General features: G+C 41.1%; 1 protein-coding gene across 1 annotated transcript in view; it reads left to right on the top strand.

Annotated features, from left to right (window-relative positions):
• Positions 1-1,142: 1,142 nt before the first annotated feature.
• LOC113488615 (tyrosine 3-monooxygenase-like) overlaps positions 1,143-24,242 on the top strand; it is a 34,418-nt gene continuing 11,318 nt past the window's right edge. Inside the window, exons 1-9 of the mRNA XM_026863899.1 lie at positions 1,143-1,340; positions 2,237-2,411; positions 5,863-5,951; positions 9,177-9,244; positions 10,387-10,437; positions 14,164-14,309; positions 18,793-18,928; positions 19,584-19,653; positions 21,348-21,404. Coding sequence (XP_026719700.1) covers positions 1,143-1,340; positions 2,237-2,411; positions 5,863-5,951; positions 9,177-9,244; positions 10,387-10,437; positions 14,164-14,309; positions 18,793-18,928; positions 19,584-19,653; positions 21,348-21,404 — 990 coding nt within the window. The remainder of the gene's footprint in view (positions 1,341-2,236; positions 2,412-5,862; positions 5,952-9,176; positions 9,245-10,386; positions 10,438-14,163; positions 14,310-18,792; positions 18,929-19,583; positions 19,654-21,347; positions 21,405-24,242) is intronic.

Here is a 24,242-nt window from a genome sequence, read left to right as displayed (position 1 = left end):
CCGCCGCCGCCCAGCGCCCCGCGGCCGAGGTCTGGGCGGGCCCCGCTCCTCGGGACCCCGAGACCCGCCTCACGGGCACCCTGCTCCAAAATCTCCGCCAGGAACAGAGGGGGAAAGCGAGACCTTCCCAGTGCTCCGTCCTGGGCCGAGGGAAACCCGGTGATGTCATGGTCTCTGGAGAACAAAATTTGTTTGTTCTGTCTTTATCTTCTCCGGCCAGGGAGGAGGCAAGAGCAATATGTCACTGGGGTTTGTGACCCCGGCAGGACCAGCTAAAGGGCGCATCAGAGACGGCTCCATCTGCAAAGGGAGGACAGAGGGTGTGTGATCTTCTCTGTGAGCCGGCAGGATGACTTCACCGGGGCTCCAGCACACTGCAGCTGGAGCATGTTGGTGGATATCAAGGGATGCCATGCTCTGGCAGGACCAGAGCTGAATCCCCCCTGAACTTGCCCTGCCAGATGTGAGAAAGATGTGACTCAGTTTTTTTGGGAGTCCACTGGAGATAAATTAATGACAGAAACAGGTTCCAACAGAGGAATTTAGCCTGGGGGCAGCACTCAGCTCAGTCAGATCCTGTGGGCAGCAAAAGCTCAGAAGCAGTCAACGAACTTTGACTCTGGATCAAGCTAGGGTTTGGGGGAAGAGCCCCTTTGGTTCCCTGGGGGTACAGTCAATGCAGAGAGGGCCCCAGTGAGGTAAGTAAGAAAGGCTGGGGAGGAAGGGAACTGTGCAGAGCAACCCAGACTGGGAGATGTAAATGGGGTTCAGACTAATTGCCTTCCCACAAAGGAGCCCATCTCCAGAGTTGAACGGCTTGCAGAGACCTTCAAACAGAGCAGAAGGGCTGCGCTTTGAAGTTACTCAGAGGAGGAGGGTTATCTTGTACTCTTGTGCATATCCTACGCAGGCGGTTTCCCTTGATGTGTCTGGCATGGCCAACATAAATGTTCCTACACCCAACACAGTAGCAACCAGCTTACTTCACTGCTGTCTGGCAGCTCTGATCTCACCATCCACATAGACGCACTGCATCTCCACTCCCACCACATCCCCTGGCCATTGCTCTGGGAGAAGCACTCACATCCTCAGGCAGTTTCCACTCGACACCTGGCAACTGCAATCCACTCCCTTGTCTCCCAATGAAGGCTGACATGGTGGGAGTATCAGGCCAAAAGGAAGAGGCCAGCAAAGAGAAAGAGAAGCATGGCATAGAGTCACTGAACAGGCAAGGAAGCCTGGAATCCAATAGCGAGGATAGCAGAGCCACTGTCATCCTGACCCTCACCCTCTACAACGTGAGGAAGATTGAACTGTCTAAGGCAGTCAGAGTATTTGAGGTACAGACCTCACTATTCCCTTCCTCCAGTGACCCCTCTCGTCTGTATCTATTGCTTCCACCTCTCCCGCTCTGTACCTCACGCTCTCTCACCCTTCTTCTGCTCCCTGCCTGACTTACACCTTCACCTGCCTTCCTCTTTTCTCACTGTCCCTGTTTTGCTACAGCTGCTCAGAGAGCTTGGCTGGCCTCTCCAGGTGAAGAAGGAGAGTGCTCTGGAGGGAGGGAGCAGCTGGACACAGTCATTTAGAAGAATCATCATTTTATGTAAGCCTGTTTAGAGCAGATACTAATCTATTATTTCTTTCTAGCAGTTGTGATACCAGCCACGACTATAACAGGCCAGCATTTCAAGCACTCAGGTTGTGGGTATGTTAGAAGCCAATGAATTTTCTCTGCATATTAGGCAGGAGATACAGAGAATACAAGAGCTGTAAATCATACAGGCATTATATATTCTGGGCACTTGAAGTATCCCTACCAGGTGCTCACTCTCATCTGGAAAATGAATAACTCAAAAGAAAAGTGTTGTATTTGTTACTTATTTTTAATTGTTAGCAATTATTTAATGATTATGGTGTTATTATGTATCAATAGATCTGCTTTCATTCTGCCAGGGTTTCAAGAGTTACCAAGCCACTAATTTGTTCTTTCTGCACAGATGAAATGCTACTGTCGACAGTATCTCATCTTTCATCTCCATCTATCTCTACCTAATTCTACAGTGTTTCATCTTCATCTCTGCCTATATTTTAGCTCTTTCTAAACTGGGCATTATTAGGCTTCATTGCTTAACATGTACGTCACGTTTTAAAGACATTGTAGAAGTGTATCTAGACTTATCTGGATTTTGAGTCTTTGGAGAAATTTCGTCATATGAACATCTGGCTCTTGCAGACACTTGAAGTTCAGATCCATCACTTTGAAACCAGACAAGCAAAAAAGCCCAAGAACTCTGCTGATGATCTTGACATTTTTGTCGAATGTGAAGTTCACAGTGATGATGTTAGTGTCCTTATCACCTCCTTAAAGAGAGCAGCAGAGGATGTGAAAACTAGCAGAGAATACAAAGGTAAGAAACATGCACCTGTTAGTGCTGTTCTGTTTCTTTTGGAGTAACTTTTTTAGTTTAGCTTCATAATAGTATTTTAATCTGACTGGAAAGTAGGTGTGCATTCATTTTTTTCACTGCATGATGGTTTTCCCTGAACCAAGATCATTCCCATTGGTGTGGAAAGAGACACCTCATCACAGAACAGAGGTAAGAAAAAGCATTTTAGCAAAAAGGGAGATGAGAAGGATAGATCAGCAAAACAAGAAGCTGAGGAGAAACTGGAAACTCCTAAATGACAGGAAGATTGTGTGCTGAGACCTGTGCAGAGAACTGACTGCTCTGAGGTTGAACACATACACTTGATGGGAACATAATGATATAGCAGAGAGTCTGAATGTTTCATTTGTTTGTAGTGTATTGCATTGGTTTTGTTAAAAGAAGCAGTAGCTGTCTGTTTATGATGTCTTGGCTACTGTCGTCTGGGTCCAGTAGGACTCTCTGGAGGTATATTGCTCCTTCACTGGAAAAGGCTAAATACAACAAGCTGTAAGAAGTTTTCAGAGTGCAAGAGGGAGAGAGGGTCAGCAGAAAATCTTCAGGTACTGGGCAGGTTGAGAGAACCAGGGGATGACTTTCCTGTAGAGAACAGAACCTCTGCCAACTCTGGAGTAACAGAGCATCAGGCATTTTCCCAGGCACCTGAAAAGCTTGTCTGGAGGTTGTGCAGCTTCAAAGGTTGCACTTTAGGAACAGTATTTCACCTGGCAAAGCACTGCAAGTGGCTACTCCCCTGCCTCTGCTGTATTTGAGTCACCATCCCTACCAGACATCAGGATGAAAAGTGAGTTTGCCAGAGGTAGACCGGTATTTTTCCAGTTTGCAGGTAGAGGATTAGTGAGTACAACAACCTGCAACACCTTTAATACAATCCTGAGGATGCCAGATTTACCCCACATAAATGAGAAGGCTGAGGGTCCAGCTCATAGGTTGCATTCTCTGAATATAGAATTGCCATGAGGTTTCCCACCCTTGATGAGGCCAGGCAGAAATCCTCAGGACCCTTTTAGATAATACAGTCCTGCCTGGACACCTTTGGGTGTTGCTTAAAATTCACCTTGAGGGTAGTGACGAGAAACAGTCCATGTCAAGCTGTTCTCAGGGACTTTGGAGATATCAGAAGGGTATCACTGTCATCAGGGAAACTGAAGAGCCAAAGAAGGTTTTGGAGCTGAGAAGCATTTATTTAGGATTTCCTCGGGTGTTGAGAGGTTTATGCTCAGAAATAGCAGTTACTTTCAAGTATGCTGGGACTGGGATCTACACTAAAATCAAAGGACTGTTAGAAGAGGATGTGCTTATTGTTAAAGCAGAGGAATATTAGGGACATAATTTTCTTAACATTTTCCTTTTTCTTATGGTTTTGAACAGCAGTCATAAAAATCATCAGGCTGATTTTGGATGTAATGATGCCAGAATTAATATACTTGGCATGTAAATGGTCAGAGTCTGTTTCTAAGTTAGCTCAGATGTATGCAGAGCACTTCTTAGTTTGTAACTAATCTTTTCTGAGTGTTTCAGGCCCCAGAATTCAGTCCTGTCCTAAGCAGTTAATTTGATTTCAAGATGAAAGGGTCAGACAGTTGGTATCTGTGGCCCACAGACACCTTAGGTGTGGGCACCAGCAGGAATGGGGGATTTGGAAGTTTCGGCTTTAAAGCTCGTCGTGGTTTTGGTCCTGTTGAGGTGAATTCAGGGGTGCTAAAGTGTCAGAGGACTTTCAGCTCATCTAGCCCCTAGGTCTAAGATTGGCTAGTGGCCCATTTTCCTGGTATATCTTATTGAAAGTGGCAGTGCCTCTTATTGAAAGAGGCTAGCTGCAGCTTCACTTTCTGGTGGGATCTGCAGATGCCTGTGAGAGCATATTGGTAATTAGGAGATCTCTAAGTTGAATAAACACGCTTCACGCTTACTTGTCAGCAATTATTATTTGAGAAGATGTAAATATGTATGTTCTGGCTATCCCCAGCACCTGAGGCTCTGGCTCCTGGATTGATCTATATTTTTCTCCACATGGTCTTTTTATTCCTTCGTTCGGAGTTTTTAGGTGAGCCAGACGGGTCTTCCCAGGCAGTTTGCTGAAGGACAGTGATAATACGATGCCCTGCCCATAGTGGCTTTAACCCAAATTAATTTGGTATTCCGTTGAGAAAAGCAGTGGTTATCTCTGCTTCCATGAAGCAGAGACATATGTAGCCAAACTGGCATCTTCCAGCACTATCCCTGTTTTATTGGCAACATCTATTTCTGTGACCAGTCCCATGGTTCTGCCATGGTCCTTCCTCCTGTTTCCTTTAGCCTGCCTGCTCCGTCCCAGGACTCAGTAAAGGGATAGGCAAAATGTGTATGGGGACATTCGCTGGAGGACTCATGACCAAGTACAGATTTTGAGGAAATATGGCCATAGATGGCAGGACAGGCATCTTGCATGCAGAACCATCGGTATAGCCAAAGACAAAAGCACAGCAAAAAAATTGTGGAGTGAGATAAGATGTTTGTCAGACTAGTATTTCTTCCTTCTTACCTCAGAATTGGCCATAACTGCATGAAAGAACTGGAATTTCCCAACATCAGTGTATATTTGCAGCCCTATACTTTTGTGAACTCTCTGTGCTTGGATATAATATAGGGTTAAAGCTAAATTTGCCATTCAGTACAGAGATGCGTGATCTCTTGTCAAGTATGACATTAAGGTGATGACAAATAGACCTTTTCTGATCTGTAACACACTAAATCTGATCACAGCACCAGTCTGACCACAAGAAAGCAATATGAACTTTGTATTTTTTCAGTATTCTTTTAAATAATTTGTGATAAATACTGGCACTTAAATTATAATGAACACACTTTTATTTTAGTCACTAGAAAAGGTCCCCACTTCAGGGGAAGGAAACTGGAAATTCAGCTAATGCTAGAATAACGTTGCTGAAAAAAATAGAAAAATGAGTCAGAAGGAAAAAACTTAAAATCAAGATACTTCTTGCGCTGTTTTGTTTCTAGAAATTTCATGTTTTCCTTTCAAAATGTTTTTACTTTTAAAGGTATTAAAATTTACACTACTTTTTAGACAATATTTTAATCTTAAATCCAAAATGTAGAAATAAATTTGTTGTGCTATGTCCAACAGAACATCTCATTTAGCCAAAAAGGAAATGATTTTGCCTTTAAAAATTGTTTCTACTAATTAAAACTGAGAGATTATCATTGCAAGTTAATTTCAGATAATTTTTCATCCAGCCTGCCAGTTTGGTTGGCAAATGAATTCAACTACTGACATATGGTGACATGTAGATATGAATATTCTTAGATATTGATGAAAAGAAAGCTTGTAACCTTTAGCACAACCTTTAATTTTTGTCTTTTAAAAATTATTTGATCCTATCTCATTTAACTCTTGCTGCTTTCTCTCCAGTGCCCTGGTTCCCCAGAAAAATCGAAGATCTGGACAAGTGTCACCATCTGATCACTAAGTATGATCCCAGTTTGGACCATGGTCACCCTGTAAGTTTGACATCACTGTTATTTCATTAAAAAAAAAAAAAGAAACTCTTTGTAGGGAAACTTCTGTAAGGAAAATTTAAGGAGTAAGGAAATACTCATGAAAGGACAGAGAAAATGAAGGATCAGATAAAGGCTGATCTTCACTGGAATCAGGGAGTATAGAATGAATAACTTAATAATGAGAAAAACTTATGGGTCTTGATCCATCAAGGTATGTATGATTAATATAAGGCACATGCTGAAGTAATTTCTATACAACATATCCTTTAGCATGAGTTTCCATTTAATTGTTTAGTTTAAAAAGATCTCTTGTTTATTATTTCACCCCTGATATATTTGAAGTATTTCCACATTTTACTAGCTGGTCCACGTAACAGTCAAGTTCCTCAGATTTCTGCTTTTTGTGTTTTCTATGTTTTGACCTTTCAGATATTTCATACATACATTTTTAAATTTACATATACCTCATTCAAGTGCAGATGTAAAGAGGATGGTAATGAGGACAAGCGGCAAAGAACTAGTGACTAATAAATGCCAGATCCTCAGATCCCACAGAGGGGTGTATTATGCTTAAACTTGCAAAGATTGTCTATAGAGAAAATAAGATAAATACAGGGCAGCACTGATTAATGAATATAATACCTGAACTGAGATTTAAATGTGTCTGAAGAAGCTCAAAAGGTCTAGTGATTTCAGTTGAGGTAAGTATCTAAAGTTTAATTAGGAAGCAAATTAGAAAGATTATAATCCTACTTCACATCTGACTTTTCACAAGGTCTTTGGAGCCAGGAATTTGACAGTATTTATTGATATTACTCTGCAAAATATTGTTAGAATGTTTGTGATGGGCTTTTCCTTGGATTCAGGCAGTATGTCTTGGTTATGAGTGGGCTGCAAGAAGGACTTTACTCATAGCAGTTTTGTGTGTGCACTCTTAGCCTTGCCATAAGCAGAAACTCTAATAGAAGGAAGAGATAAAATGCACCGTAGAGTCCTTCTACAAAGTAAGGCAAAGTACTCGGAACAAAAAAAAAACCACAACCAAAACCAAACACTTGTTGCTCATCAAAGTTTTCCAACTTTACTGTGATGAAGTATGAGTTAGGTACAGATGAATAAGGGACTCCAAAGGGCCATTTGCTGATCAACAAGGCAGGTCACAGAATTATGTTCTGCCAAACATCACAAAGAAGCAATGCATGAAAAGGGAAAAAAGTACAGACTTTGCACTGGAAAAATGTAAGGACAAGATTTTGTCATTCCCTTTTCTAAATGTCTGAATTCTATTTAAACCCTTTTATTAACCCATACGATGTTAATGTTATTAGCTATGTGCAGTTCTAAGAATCACTTATTAAACTATAATGCTCTATGGAGAGCTTCCTATCCTCCTTAACCAGGGCATCTTTCATTCTTCCTCACGTTTTTGTGATAGAAACAACACAAGTATTTTTAATTTTTCTGAGCTAGCTCTGAGGCTGTTTCTCAAGAGAGAAATGAATTCACATGGGGAATTTTCTGAATTGGACTAAGTTCCCCTCCTACTTTGCCAAATAGGAGGTATGAAGATGATGAGAGAAAGCACCAAAGGTTCAGAGTTACCAATGTATTGAGTAGGGATAAATCTACACTGCAGAATTAAGTGCAATGCGTAAATATTTAAACTAGCTTGAAACAAGTTAGCTCAAACACTGAAAATCATTGTCTGTGGTAGGAGAGAGAACAGCGTGGGTTCATATATGGTGCTGCTAAGCATGGCTCAGAAATGGACAGGTTGGAGGAAAGTACCAAATACATTTACGGTGGCTCAGTGGAGATTCTGCATATACATTTAGTACCAAATAGGTAATTTGAACTGTCCATCTCAACAGCTTCACTTTTCCATCTCAACAGCTTCACTTTGTTCTTTATTGTCTCTTTAATGGCCAGAAAAGCAAACCAATGACACTGTGACACCAGCCTCTGGGGCACCCTGACACTGGCTGTAGTGGTCTCCCGGGGAGGCTCCTGCTGCCCAGAGTGAGGGCACAGAGCCCTGGGAACATCAGGGACAAAGCTGAGAAGTCACAGCATCAACGCCAGCCTGGCCTCATGGCTTTTCCACGTGTTTTGCATGGACTTGTTAGAGCTACTGACAAGCAAGGGTGGCATCTGAATGAACATATTATCCATAACACATGACAAAAATAAACATGCTCTTGGGATCCAGTTCTTTCTTCAAATTCACGCACACAATACTCATTAAGTGCAGTATTACTGGTATTATTGCTACACTGAAAATTATGTGAATAAACCTAAGGGAGAAATTTGGCTTGTAGTATGCAAAGTTGTTCCAGTAAATTCAGAATATTTTAGAATAATAAATATTTGTACAGTGATGCTGATCAACGCTGCTTTATGAGTTATATTAGTAACACAGTGCCAGATTTCAGATTTTATTCCTATTATGAATTATGTAAAATTCAAATGAATTTGATTCCACATCTCTATTCATGCTTAATAGCTGGAGAAGCCTGCTTGAATCTCAGCTTCTAGTAAACATTGAGGGGGCAAAAAGAAAACTCTGATATTTAATAAGTAAACTGCCCTTTTAAACAGATACCACTGCGTCTGTCTTTATCGTAACATGGTAATAAATGGGCAACGGGGGTTTGAGTTGAAAACTTGTACTTTCTACAGATTCAGTGGTGGCTCTAACGATTTCTAGCCAGTGAGGACTCCTTCTTCACCCAAAGTGCAGGATATTGTGCAGGCACAATTGACTTTTTCTGGCGGGGTGGTACTAGGCTTGGTACCATCCTGTCCATCACAGCCCTATGTTACAACATTAATGCTTAGAGCAGAAAAGAAACAATTTAGAGATTCAGCTCTTCCCCAGCAGAAGTAACATTGCAATTTCAATTCAATTTTTAATGTGATTTGCATTTAAATTTGTCTGTAAGTATAATGGTCTGCGATGTCATGTTTATGAACAACTCCAATACCTTCCCACCAAGCCATGTTACTTTCCTCTCTGTTCACAGGCCCCAAATTTTCATCAAAACGTCACAGATGTAACTGATTGCAGGCTTTGGCTTACCCCATTTGTAAGGCTCAGGATTCATTGCCTCAGAGAAAACCACCTATTTGAGGCCTAGGTTTACTCAATGCTTCTGTTAGCAAATTTATCTATGCCCACAAATCTCTCTTAATGTAAAACATTTTTTGAATTGTTTTCTAACTCAGGGATACGGTGACCTGGAGTATAAGAAAAGGAGGGCATTCTTTGCTGACCTTGCCTTTAATTACAGAGCGTAAGTACAAGGCTGCTGAAGAGAGATTGCAGCAGTCTACATGCACTTTCAGACATCTTCCTGTGCAAGAAATACCAGACTTAATCTTGTCAGTGTATCAGTGGAGCTATCTTTTAGAAAACAGAATTCAATCGCTCCATACAAAATAGACTTCTCCCACCATACAGAAAATACACCTTAAGATAAAATCTTAGGATTGCATTCACATCTCCTTCAGTGCTATATTTTGTCTTAGCAGAGGTGATTTCTCAATATGACTCTTTCATTTCAATTTTGCAGTTCCTTTTAGGGCTAGCTCCTGAACTGAGGCTAACCTTTTTAAAGGAACTATAAGGAACAGTGTTTTAGGAGCATATTTTTGACAAAGAAAGGCGATTTACTATTTTTGTTATTTGCACGTCAAAATGTCTCTAGCCATGTACATTAACTACCCAAAAACCTCCTAAGTCTTGTATAGGTGATTGAAAATATTTCTGCCTTTATGTGTAAAACCTCACCAGAATCACACTGCTGTCTAACAGAGCTGATCAGATGAGGATTATCAGCCTCATGGTGTCCAAGAACTGGTGAAAACTCCCAAATCGTGAGAGACTTCTATTTGAGTACAGTTCTCTCAATGCCACCATATATCACAGCTAGCGCAGTAAAAAACAGCACAAAGACACACACTGAACTGACTCAGAGCAACTTAAGAAGCAACAGTGTTAGGAAGAGGAGAGAAAACCGCCTGTCAGAGAAGTTAGTGATAACCACAGTGTATGCCGGGGCAGCTCTCTGCTGATGAGTTTGTGAATGCTTCTCTGCAATGATACTGTGCTGATCACATCCTCCAGGCACACACTGCATTTTGGTTGCTAAATCACCTTCAGCAGAGGTAAAGGTAAGCCTGAAGGCCTCTTTTTTCTTCTGTGAAGCAGAACATAGCTCCCTTTATTACCATATTCCTCTGGTTCCTCCCCACACTGGAACAGAGGAGAAAATGCACACATTAGAGCCTACCAAGACAAATAAGTTGTTAATTATGTACTATTTTGCTGTTTTGAGCTTAATTACAGCAAATATTCATGGTGCAGTCATAAATAATACTTAGAAACTGAATGTGCTGCTTTAGACACGTGCATTATTTTCTCTCTTCATTACAGAGGAGACCCTTTGCCTCGCATCGAGTACACAGCACAGGAGACTGCAACTTGGTGAGTTTGTTACTTACACTCCAACTTCTGGGCCATTCCACAGCAGTGCTGGTGAAGATTGGCAATGGTATAACATTTAAAAACCACATCTATTCATCTCAGATTTTACTCCTTGGTTAAGTATTACCTTTTGGTCATTTGTTTTGCAGGAAGCCATTCTCACGACTGGTCTTAACTATTCACTTTCTAGAGCAAAATGCATTTTCCTGATCATCCCCCTGTCTGCCAATCCCATCAAGATATCAGAAGCCAGAGAACACCTGTAGCCTATAGTATAACTTCTTCTAATTGACCTCTAATTAACCATAACTAAGGTGGTGACAGAAATATCAGCTTTCTAAATCTGTTACCAGGAGGAAATGCCCACACACAGGATGGAAGTTCATTCATAGGATGTGGCTAATCCAGTATTCATAGGAAAAAACAGCCTTGCTTATTCTCCTGCAAGTATTCATTGCTGTTAACATGAATAGGTATCATTCTCTCAAAAGGAAGGTAGAGGAAATTGTGAAGTGCACTTCCAGAATACATTATTTACACTGTAAAAAGGCCTGTGATGTCATATGAAATGATAGCAAGCTACTTTTACATGGGTGCAGCATTTCTTCAGAGGGGCTTTGTTTCTCCTGAAAATTTGCCACTCAGAGAAACCTAAACCCCAAACAAATAAACAAAATTAATTTAATTCGAAGCATGTTTGCAGAGTTTTTGTGAAGTATGTGGCAGATTTGAAAGAAAGCAGAGTTCTTATATACCTCTGTTTCCGCTTTCACCCACTAACTTTAGCGAATCTCAGTAAGCAGCAATAATTACACATTTGTATAACACAAACATAAATATGTTCAAACGTCCCAACTAAAAGCAGAGTTCCAGGATTGTGCAAGGTGCCACATGTGCACATAATGAGAGTCTTTGTTTAGAAAAGTTTATGATTTAAATGGAAAGACAGCCTAAAGGTGGGGAAAAGAATGATGACCACGTTTTATATCAGTGGAACTGAAAAAAACTAGAGTTAAACTGTGATTTCCCAAAGTTATACACAAAATGTATGTCAATGCCAGGAATTAAATCCATACACTAGATGTCTTATGCCAGAACCTCAACCACAGGGCCATCTCATCTTTTTCAGTGATTATTTTATTTTGAATAATACCTACTGTATCATAGAAAGCTTGCGGGGTGTTACCCACAGTCACATAGAAATCTTGCATCCAACTCATCCAGGCGGTCACATTTTTATTAAGCTCAAATAGGTTTTTATAGCATCTTTCAATTGTCAAAGATTGATGTTCAGTGTCATGCTCATGACTGCTACCACCAGCCAACAAACTTGGCATGGGATGGTGTGTGGGAATATCATATTTAAGAAAATTTAATTTTGTGTTCTTTCCTGTTTTCCTCTTTTGTTGCCAACCTCCGTCATTCCAGCCCTTCTCCACCTAGAATTAGTCCCACTGTGGTAACCGAGTAGACCTTTAAAGCAGTATCTGCCCATTTCCCCAAAGAACCAGGCCCAGCAACCAAGGTTGTCTTGTTATGTAAAGCTGGTTCCAAAATTAGACCCCCCCAATTGTTGTCACAGCTCCCTGGGGCTGTGCCCTGAGGTCAGCTGCATTACAGCACAACTTAATTGAGCACTGTGCAACTGAACGGGAAGTTTGTAGCACAGACTAAATTCCCTTGCTATTCACTCTGAGGAGTTGTTGGATGCCTTCAGTTTGTAGCAACATGGTTATAAAAATGAAAACTAAGCAAGTGAAGAAATCTGACTTTCAGAAAACAGAGGGTACTGATGAACTGAGTTTCTGATTTCAAGCAAGCTTCTTGGAACACCCTGAAACTAAATAGTCATAAGACATCTTATGGATAAAAGCTATATAAGAAAAAAGGAGAATCTAGGACAAAATTATGGGGATGCACCTGTCACATCTTCATAGGAAAGGTGAATAGTGCCAGTTTTTTTCTGAAAGAATAAGGAACTGTACATAAAATATGCTCCTTGCCTTTAAAGTCCTTCAAGTGGCTTGCTCCATCCTTCATTACAAAGATCCTTTCTAGAGTATTTAATAGATTGTGCTTTCAGCAGTTTCTTCTTCCATCTCTGGATTGGAATAACATCAGGTAGCAGTTTAATGGTCCTTTGCATGATGGCACCTCCATACAGTGAGGCATTACACCTATCTGAGACAGTACATTAGGGCAAATTATATTGCTGTCTGAAAATATCTGCTACTCTATTGACTTTGGAGTGAACTTAGATTATTTCCTTAGAGGTACTTAGAGAGGAGGGACACAGCTTTGGATAATTCATCACTATTCTCTGGAGGGACACAGCTTTGGATAATTCATCACTATTCTCCGAGACTGCCTACATTTCTGTGGAAGTCAATGTTTGGACACACAGTAGAATGATACATTTATGAAAAAGACCATATGTGCAGAAGTGTGAACAAGACTGATCTGTCTAGTCTCCAGCCTGGGGATGAACTGTGTACTGGTTCAGATCCTATGCAATCCCACTGAAGTCAGTAGTATTCTATGGGGAAATAAGTCGGGGCAACACTGGAACGCTAGTCCTCCTCATTTTTTCCTAATTCTTCTATGGAAATGGCCCAGTCTCCTGTGGCTTTTGCAATGGTGACAGCAGCCACTGTTCCCCTCTATTATTTTATTTTTTTTCCTCCTAAGGTTTTTCTCCCTCCCCCCCCATTCTGGTTCATTACTCCCACGTCGTGTAAGACATTTGTACAAATGAAGAGAGCCATTACCAGGGACTGGCTATCACCTCCATAGCAACAATAGCATCACAAAAAAAAATACAATACAAAACCAACAAAAGGTCATTTTCCGCAGCCAGCATTTCCAAGAATGATCTCAATTTTCATAAAACAATGTTTATAAAATTGTTAACACCCTAGGGCCATGTCTGAACAAAAATAACCATTTCTATAAGGTTCTTTGCCATCTTATTACTACTTTTTTATTTTGCAACAACTAAATATATTCCAAACCACAGCTCTAAATCTGAGCACCATCAACTTTAGGAGAAGCTTGAAGACTGTGTCCAAACCTGGTTATATATATTTTTCTTCAGCTGGTCTCTTTTTGTATAATGGGCTAAATGCTTCAGGAAGTTGGCATGTCTTTCAAATACATAGCCCATGCCAGGCATTTTGAACTGCAAAAATGTGAACCTCTTTGGCTGCCCAGATCTTAATCCTCAGTATCAGAAAATAAGCTTTTTTAGGGGGAGGTTTATAAGAGTCAAATATAGGCTAGGCTTTAGCATGGAGATGGAGGGACTGGTGTTTCAAGTTGCACCCCAGTGTAGAGAGGGAGGGAATACCTGACTTATTCTACCCCTACACCACACAATATAAAGAGGGCCACAGCCTCAGCTTTCTCCCTGGGACTTCCAGCACCCTTATACCTAATCAGGAAACTTCTGAATCAGGATTAGAGTCTTGTTACATTAAAGGAGGGTGTAGGAAGGGAAAAACAGACTTGCTGAACAGAACCCATCTTCTGAAGGAAAAGTGAAACAAAAACCCCTTATGCTTTGCTACATCCACCCAAACATCAGCTTTCAAGCACCAGCTGTCCTCAGTTGAGATTTTTAGACCTTTGCCTATGCTGGGGCTTTATGCCTCTCTGTGGATCTGTAGATAGGTCATGTAAGTACTGGTTTATTGAGGTGGGTCATGCTGTATATCTTTTGCTTTTCAGGAGAGAAGTCTACAGGAAGCTGAGCAGCCTTTACCCTACTCATGCCTGTATGCAGTACCTGGATGCTTTCCAGCAGCTGGAGAAATACTGCGGCTACCAAGAGGATAACATACCTCAACTTCAGGACGTCTCCAGATTTTTAAAAGGTCAGTCATTATGAACTATGGTTTATTCTAGTGTTTCCTGGATATGTTTGTACATCACATACACACATAAACCACGTGTTAGGACCAAAGTTGGTGAGCAGAGCTGATAGAGTTCCCTTGTGCAGGATGAGCTGTAGCACAGGGCATTAATACCAGGAATGTCTAGGGACCAAGCTGTCAGTAAATTTGTGTTTGCTCTGTGAGCAACTGCAGCTGGTGTAGCACTAACCAGCTAATTCCAGTATTAGCAGCTGTACAGCCACAGCAGAACACTGTTCAGCCTGACTTCCACACACCGGTTTTCTATGGGTTTGGCTGTATTTTATGCTGCTATAGCTATGCTGCTAGTAAAACCCAAACACGAGTACAGGTACATACCTCTCAAATCTTAATTTTTTCTGATGCATGAGACAAGATGTCAATATGGCCTAGAGGAAATGATTTCCAGGAGGTCCTGTTAGTCAGTCAACAGCTGCCTTGAAGCAACACTGCTTCGTTCTCTGTGGACCCACCTGTCACACTGAACTCTGGTACCTACTGTGTGGCAGATGAGAGCAGAAAGGTTCTGGTGCTACCCTGTTAATACATGGTCTTGAAAGGACACGTAAGATTGCCAGGCTAACCGACCTGCTGTTAGATGGAGGCTGGCTAGCAAGGGGCAGTAAAGGAAGGGAGCCTGCATTATTTTTATGAGGCTGCTTGGATTCACAAGGCCAGGTGTTTTGTGTCAACCAGCTGTTTTCCTACCATTTTCAAGAATGAGTGAAAACAGTCTTTAAAGCCTCCTTGCTCCTTCTAAGTCACAGAGAGATGTGCCAGACAGAAGGACATAAAAAGTATGGATTAGCTTTAAAGAAATTAAATTTAAATTCAAAATTTTGGGAAATCAAGTAAGCTGCTCCATGCAACTGTAGGTGATACTAGTAAGCTTGAATAAGCTTTTTCTTGATGAAAAGTTTTCTAAGACATTGGCATTTTTAGGGAAGATTAAGCTGTTTGATGACAAAGTTTTTATTGCACCTTCAGTATAAAGGAATGGAGGGTTGACATATGAAAGGTATCTCTCATGAGTACCTTCACATCCAGCTGCAGGAATTTTTCTGGGCATGCATTATGTATTTTCTCATGTATTTTCCCTTATATTCAGCTATCCATCTTACTTCCTCCTATAGTAACTGGACTGATAAATATTTTTCTCATGAAGTAGTTGATCTCATCTTATTTCATTTACACAGTAGCTGACAGCAGGGAGCTCCAGAAATCACGTGATGCTGATTTCATTACCACAGATATTCATATTCTTTAAGTGAATCAGGTGATTTCAAAGTGGGATAATTTAGGATAAGGTAAGAATATCCTGTCACAATACTATTTGTATTTCTTATGTTGGTTGACAGGATTTGGTTGCCTGGAGTCTAGGCCTGTTCACTGTTTTGTAGAAGAAATGCTTCCTAATATTGGGTATAAATCTCCTCTGGTGCAGCTTTGAAAGACTGTCCTGGCACAGCTTTGAATATAATAAACTATAGGGATGCAGAGAGACAGGGGGATATCCTGGAGAGAAAGTGATCATGTTATAACCAGCCCACACAGTGAGATAAACTTTCACCTTCTCTTTTACTCAGCAGTATCTGTAAACTCAAGCAAGCAATTTCTTCTGACTTCAATACAAGCTGAACTACAAGATCTGTCTAGTGTTACCTGGCTTGTTAGTGAAGCTGGTCTGAACAAAAATGAACTTTACATCATAAGTATTTCATAATTACTTAAAGGGAATTTAAATAATTAACCACGTGACTATTTAACATGACCAGTGTTTTTCTAAAGGGTTAACTAGAGGAACCTAGGCACATCTTTCTTTCTAGGAAAGATGTTTGGATTTAGGCATTCATTGTCCTCCACAGCTGGAAGAAATTACAGCCAGTGAACTCAAGCAAGCTCACACTACAATGCAGAGGCCTGTATACATAAGTTTTTCATCCAAGAATTAAGCCTTACAGATCACTTTAGGTCAACCGCTCAGGACCTTCTCTTCAACTCATTTTGATTTCAGAGATCTCTTGGCAGCAGGTCCAATCAGCCACACCTCCAATTCTCTACTGATTGCTGGTTTTATTGTGCAGTAATGAAATAGAAGTTCAGATTTTGCAGCTATTACCTTCAGCAGATAACTTTTTCCTCTGGCTTTTCAAGGTAACTGGCCAAGTCTGTTCCATCAGCAGACTGTCTGATTCACTGGCCTATATTTAAAAGGGCATCTCAGGGAACATAAGCTGTAATTTTCATTTTCCCTCCTGCTCCTCCAACATGGATGTTAAAGCAATATAAATTTCCCTAGACTCTTTCATAGCCCTTCCAAAATTGAGTTACTTAAGGCTTGGTTCTCATCTGATACATTTTTCAGCTGGTGCAGTTTTCACTTCACTCAGACTCAGAATTTAGCCCAAAGATGACTTGATTCTGAGATTTTCACACTGCTCTAGGTTGGCTTAGTATGGCATCAGCAGCTCCTGGACAGTGCCTAAGGAGGCATAGCTGATGGTTTCTCTATTCCCCCAAACACTCTGCTTTCTTAACTGGGGAGGGGGGAGAATAGTAAGTCATTCTACGACCACTTCTGATTCCCTAGTTAACTCTGATGCTTTTACTCAGCATATAGACAAAGATAAAGACATAATTTCCATAGATGTCTTTTGCTGTTGTTCAGTTTTGAGGCACTTCTGTACTTATTACCTTTGAATTCAGTGGGGAAATAGAAGATAACCACTGCAAATGCTAATCATCTAGTCCCTCACACTGTCAGGTAGAACCATTCTTTGCAGTTCACTTTTTCTTTTGTCCTGTATAGCTTCAGATGTTTTGTCACTTCTAATTCTTTCAGTGAAGCTTTTTTTTTCCCTTTTCTTCTCTCTCTCTCTTTTTTTTTTTTTTTTTTTTTTTTTTTTTTAAATGAGAGAAGTGCTAATAGCCAGACAGAGCAAGACAAGAAATGCTGGAAGAAACATTAAAAACCAAACCAAAACAAATCTTGTAAATGGCTTGGTTTCTGGGTGGAATTTTTTTGTTTGTTTACATAAAATAAATTATGTTCCAGGCTTCATGACACAATAGAATATGGATAGAGAATGGAGAATAAATCCCTTTCTGAAATTTTTTTTAAATGTACTTCTATGCTTTAAAGAAGATGAAATGTCATTTATGGGAGCTGAGAATACAACACAGATTTTGAATATAGGATTTCAAAAAGATTATCATTGGCTCTCTTTTAAAGCAATGATTTTCAATTTTCTTAGCTTTGCAGACCACCAACGTGTTTCCCATGGGAATGTAGATTTTCTATTCTTCTGATTATAGGACTGATTATTTTGTTAGTTGTCTCTCACAGACCTTTTGTAGTAATGGAGGGTATCCTGGGGTAACACTGATAGCACAAGCTGAAATCACAGTGCAAAAGTATTGCATTCTTCTGTTCTGTTCTATGGACACATGTAAAGCAAAACACGTATGATTGTATCACTAGGAATCTGTGTAGTCTATTCTAGACAAACAAAATTGTGAAAAATAACAGAGGGGAAAAATAGGTGAGAGCACTGATGGAAACTGATGTTGAATGGTTAAGGACCAAATTCCAGCACCCTTATCTCTGACCGGGACCTGTTTGTTCTTTCTCCTGTGTGTTCCCATTCTAACAAAGTCCAGGCAGAGAGATAAAATTGATAACAAGTTTTGCCAGCCCTGAGATAGTTTATACATGTGGAGCATGCACTGACAAAGTGAAATTAAGTTGACTGTCATGCTCCAATTCTACCTCTGGGGTATGTTGAACTAGGCCCAGTGAGGAAGAGAAGAATTGCTCAGACTGGAGCAGACCCATGGTCCACGTACTTCTGTTTTCATCAGTGCAAGGTACCGGGGGCTTCAGTGCATGGAATAAGAGAGTCTGCAGGAGGGGGCTGAACAGTAACCCAGCATCAGGGAAGAGCCCGGTGCTCTCAAACAAGGAAAAGGGTGGGGTGTGTCCTCTATCTAACTCCCGTTTTTCTTTTACATATGCTATACAGGAAGCAAGAGAGATAATCCAAAAATGAATAGACTAGCCAGGACTGAAAATGCAACTTCTGGCCCCTGCTTGATCATAATAATCATATGTGTCCTCAGACACATCACTGACATGTGGGACATAGTAGATAAATGTATGTAAATGTGCTGAAAATGTAATGTGGGGTAGGCAGTACTCCCATACCTCCTATCATTGCTGTGTGAATGGAGGATGGATGGCTAGGTGGCTTGATGTTGCAGTAATTGGACCCATAGCAGTACGGGGGAATGTCGATAATGATAAATCAGGATGTTCCTACTATGCTTAGGTAGAGGGAGCTACTGCAACAGAGCACAAACGCCTGCTGAAACTGCTGACCTGAAGTAAGTGTGCCATGTAGTTAACCCTAGAAACACCTAAATTCGGTCTCACTTCCCTTTACAGAGAGAACAGGTTTCCAGCTAAGACCAGCTGCAGGACTGCTGTCTGCTCGTGACTTCCTTGCCAGCCTGGCATTTCGTGTCTTCCCGAGCACACAGTATATAAGGCATTTTTCTTCTCCTATGCATTCCCTGGAACCGTAAGTTTGATGCTCTGGCACAATCCCATCTTTTGGAATGTGTTGGGGATGATTCTCTTGGGAACAGCTCTGGAGCTCTATCCAGTAGTCCACAGAATGAAACAATTTGAGAAACTGGTAGCAGGAGAGTTAGAAGGGGAAGTCATGCATGAGAGGGTGTGGGTCTCTGTCTCTCTTACAAAGTTGTCTGGGGAAGAAAAAGACTGGAGAATATCTGGTTTAATCTTTTCATCCTGCCTTCAGTTACCATCTGCTGGGGTTTGATTCCCTGCTGTGAAACTCTCCCAGTAAGTGCTGGCCAGACAACAGCAATTACATTTCATGAGAAATTACAAGTTTGCACAGACGCTTTTGTTGTACGCTGGGACAAAACAGGGACCTTTCAAAGATATTGTGACATAGGAGACTAGTGCCCATGCCATCCCAAATAAGACAACAGCCAAGGTAGTGGGGGGCAGCTGGGTCCCCATGGCAGATGGGAATGCTCTGTCACACTCCCTGCAGAGCCAGGCCAGGTATGGAGGCAGCTGCTGCAGAGCAGCCCTCACACTAGCCCCCAGCCTCTAGCTCCCCTTGGGGGTCTGTTGGGTCAAGTCCTTCATGTAGGGCAGGAAAAAGAAACCTTTATTAAACATGAAGGTCACTTGTTTTCCAGTGATTGCTGCCATGAGTTGTTGGGTCATGTTCCCATGTTAGCTGACAAGGAGTTTGCCCAGTTCTCACAGGTAAGAAGCTTGTTCTGCTGGTTGTTAAACCAGCTGCTCTGTACAGCAGGCCAGACATGCCTCAAAGGCATGCAGCTCATGGTGCTTGAAATGCTATTTTAAGACGATTGTGCCCAAGTCACATCCTCCATGGGTGGTGGGCTAGCAATGCCCAGGGAGACATTTACTCCAAGGGAGTGGTAGCACTGCTCCCTGTGGACCTCGTGTAAAAGGAAGGGCAGGCAGTGCTTGTGGGACTTCTCTGTGGGAGGGCCGTGTCAGTCTGCAGAAGGATGCCAGTGAAGCCTCTGCGGTGCTGTGTGTTCGAGTTGTACTGACTACACTGTTCCTCTGGCTCCCTGTCCTACACCACATGAACCTAACCAGCAACAGCCATTGAGCCCCCAGGCTGGTTCTGTCTCTGGATGTACATTTTTATCTCACATGATACTTTAATTGTGTCCATCACCATGTCATTCATTAGAGTTGTTTTTCCTTTTACAACTCACCAGATTCTCACAGCATTGCTCACAGTAGTGAGGAGGCTCCAAGAAGCAAACAGAGCTTCTTTGTAGAATAAGGGGCTATTTAGTATGAGCAGTCAGTGTCAGACCCAAGTGAACTCAATGACCTCACATAATTAAAGACTTCAGAACTATGAATGTGCCTCAAAACCATAGCAGAGGGAAGAAGATAACTCATATTCTAGTATTATCAACCAGTGGCCAGTGTGGAACCTGGCAATGAGAGCAGAGGGGTTACATGATATAGGTCCCTGTCAGAATATCTTGAAAAGAAAGCCAGTTCACCTCATTTAATGTGGTTTCCAGTTGTATCGACTTGGATACATGTCATTTTCTATTTTGGTCATAAATATTGGTTATTATCAGATTCAGATGAGCAGTACTTAAAATATCCTAGTGGTCTATAGTTTATTCTGGAAGAAATCTCTTCAGTTCAGTTCAATACCAGAATTGAAGACAGAATAAAAAGAAGAGATTATAGCAATTTCCAGAGTTTCATCTTTCCTCTTTTCCCATCTATAACACAGTCAATACAACACAGGACCACATTAAATGAATTTTCACATTTACTTTTTTTTTTTTTTTTTCACAAATTATTTTCACAGTTAAAATTCACCCCACGAAAAATTCTTTTTTGTTCCATTCAACATGAGAAGATGAATGGTGAAAATGCCCTAATTTTGTATGTTTGCTGCATGATATGGCTCCTGGGATAGCTAAGAAGAGACATCTACAGATTCCTATTGTGAGAATAACACTGAACAAGAAGTGCAGATGAGAGTAAACAGAATCCTCCCTGCACGGATCTGACCCACTCACAATGGCTGTCAGAAAGAAAGACAGAAAGGTAATGACAAAGATAAAACCCACCTTGCTGTCCTTCCTTCTCATGCCTCCCTATAAATTTTTGCCAGGGATAGTTCAGCATTAAGTCAAGAGATGGTTAACGCTACACAGAGAAAGCTGAGGATTAAACACTTATCTAATGTGGCTCCCAGTGGTATGTAGCAGGGGGCCAGGGAGAGGTAGGCATCCTGGAAGCCATGGAAGGTCATTTTGGGTGACAAAAACAATGAATAGTTCATGCTATTCATGCTAGAAATGATGTGGTCCTCCCCCTTCCCCTCTTTCTCTCCCTTGGGCTGAATAATCACACTAGTGTAACACTGCCTGCTTGCTTACTTGCTTTAGGATATTGGACTGGCTTCTCTTGGATCATCTGAAGCGGAGATTGAGAAACTGGCCACAGTAAGTACAGATGGCAGTTTAATATCAGAGGCAAACCCCAAGTGATTCACTGCATATCCCTTACTGTGAAGGGAAGACTCTTCACCAGTGTCTCCCATTAGCTACAAAAATGGGAGCATCAACAGGATTGTTTCTTCTGCTCATTCACAGGTTAGGCAGATGATGGAGGAGGGGCTGGGGTCCCTCTGGGGGAGTCTAGAAGCATGTGATTCCACCTGAGGAAGTGCTTATATTTTTTTTTCTTCTATAAGAATATATTCATGAAGCCGAGTTTCTACAATTTCAGCCACAGGGGGTCCCAATTCGCTTTACGGATTCGCCTAATAGACTGAATATCAATGTGATTCCTGCATTTTCTCCTACACTAGGTGCAGGCAGCCATCAGAATTTGATTCACTCTGTATTCATTAATCTCACAAAACAGGTGAGAAATTTGAGAGCAGGTACTATCATTTGGTTCTGAATCACTAGGCTATATACTTTTGTCAAAACAACTCATGCAGCCCCTTGCTGCCATCTTAACTTGTTCTGAATGACAGCCATTTCCCAGTCCTGATGTTTTTTTCAGGGGAGGAGAGGATCTCATTCAGGAATGGGAGGAAATTGTTACTCCTAAAAGTCCTCACACAGCCCACAGCCCCACTCATGGTGAAGTAGAATGAGGCACTGTATGAAGGAGATTATGGCTCACCTAAAATCTGAGTGTATTAATCCTTGTGTCAGGACTAGGTAACACTAGCAGTATTTTTAGAGTTTGGAGCGCAAAAGGTACAAGTGTTGAATTTTTTGTAGCATCATCCAGGTCCTGGGCTGGTGATATGTGGGGACTATGGGAGAAGAGGCAGTGACACGTCCACATTTCCTCTGCAATTTCCCTTCTCAGGGTCTAGAGAGGCTAAAGTAAGATTAAGATCCATGTCTTTGCTAGGGTTAAAAGCACTATGAGTCCCATAGAGCATCATTACCTAGGTGTTTGATAAGACAGGATGAAAGCCAGTGGCCAGTGGTTTCCTCTGCAAGCACCCTTCCCTGTCCCTGGACTCTCTAGAACTAGATTAGAGATAGGGTTAAGGTTAGAAGAATGAGAAGTTCCATATTTGAAATTGTCATAGTATCAGCTAGGGTTTTTGGAGAGGTGGAATAAGGGCACCTTTTTGAAAGGGCTACCTGCAGTTCAGGATCTGTGAAAATACAATTTTGCAAGCACCATCCAAGTATTGTGAACTGTAAACATATTCTGGATTAACACCTCAGTCTTCAATTGTTTAAAGGTTAGACATCTAATTTAGGTTTAGTGTTTTTCACTGGAAAGTGAAGACAGAGAAGAACCTGTAACATATTAGCTCCCGTGACACAGATGTCTAACATAAACACTTTTTTCTCTCTGGAAGTCCCTCTCCTTCTCTGTTAATTATAAAGAAAATGTAGGTAACTAGTTTTAGATGATACGACAACATTTAAGATAACTAAAAGTTTATTTAAAGAACCTCAACTTTGCTTGTTACTATGGCTTACATTTGTAAGACAAACTTTGAAATACCATTATTTCATTCAGTTCCTGGACTTCTCTAAGCAGGTGGATCCATGCACAAGAGATGGGAAATTGTCTGTGTTCATGTCATCCACAGAGTGCCACTAGTGCCATGTCTTGTACCCTGTTAAAAGTGGGAGCCAAAAGAACGTCACTAGCAAAAGCCAAATACAAGATATCTAAGGAAACACTAAAAAGAATTCCTCCTCCCATGTCTCATTCTCATCAGAAAGACCTTCTGCAAAATGAGGAGATACTTGAAAGACTTTTCACTGTGAAATAATAAGAATCAAGATTATTAACACAATAAGAATGCAGAATTATTATCTGAACTGTAGGAAAAGCACCTTAGGATTCTGAAGAAAGAAAGATCCTGGCATGCTGTTTCTTTAGTGGTAAATTTGCAGGCTAAAACCAAGTCATCTAAATTGTAAGACATTGAAAGAAGGTGGGAGAAAGAAAAAAAAAAAAAAGAAAGAGGCAAAATAGACAAAATAACAGAGATTCACATTATTTTACATACTGCCTGCAGTTCTTTGGGAAGGGTGCTGAGAATGCAATAATTAGGGCTAAACTGAAGCCAAGGTCCAGTCCTGTGTATAAGGCAGCAGAGAGACACATGTCCCTAAAGGAACCTGGAAGAGTTGTGACACAAAGCTATATTCTTGAAATGCCTCACCTTTTCCACGTTTTTCTTTTACACAACACCTATCTGGCTGCTCAGGGGCCAAGCTGTGTCCAGAACTGGTCCTCCACTGTTCATTTCCTTAGATGTTATGATAAGGGAAGGGTTAACAGGTTGACAGAGCCAAGAGTTGCTTTTATCACACTACTGTCCAGCAGGTAAAGAAATATAGTCCTTATCATGTTTTATGGAAAGAAAAACCCAGAGAGATGTATTTTTGTTTTCTACTGGAGCATGATAAAGTTGTAATTGGTGTAATCTTAAGGGGTACATTGCTACTAAGGGATATACCATTCTTCAATTCTTCTGAATGCTGTCACACAGACAAAGGAGGAGGGAAACTGTTCTTCCAAGTACCTTTCCCAGGGTCTAGAACCCTCTGTGGGGGTCTACCTGTCCTTCTGGGGAATATGGGTTGAAATCTGTCAGCTTCCACTGACTATAATGAAGCTTAGGGCTGAGAGGTTGCAGGTTAATTTGTAACATATCCCAATGAAAGAAGGGGATAGGACTTTATGGCTTTATTTACCCATGTAATCATCATTAGTAATTTTTTTCTTTCCTTTTTTGGGGGGAGTGAGTTTGGGAAGGATGGCAAGTTTTGAAAAAAATATGTGTTATA

This window comes from Athene cunicularia, assembly GCF_003259725.1.
Source record: "Athene cunicularia isolate RWA chromosome 1 unlocalized genomic scaffold, athCun1 chr1_part2, whole genome shotgun sequence".
Lineage (NCBI taxonomy): Eukaryota > Metazoa > Chordata > Aves > Strigiformes > Strigidae > Athene > Athene cunicularia.
The sequence above is the reverse complement of the archived record's forward strand: the minus strand, read 5'-3'. Positions and strand labels throughout refer to the sequence as shown.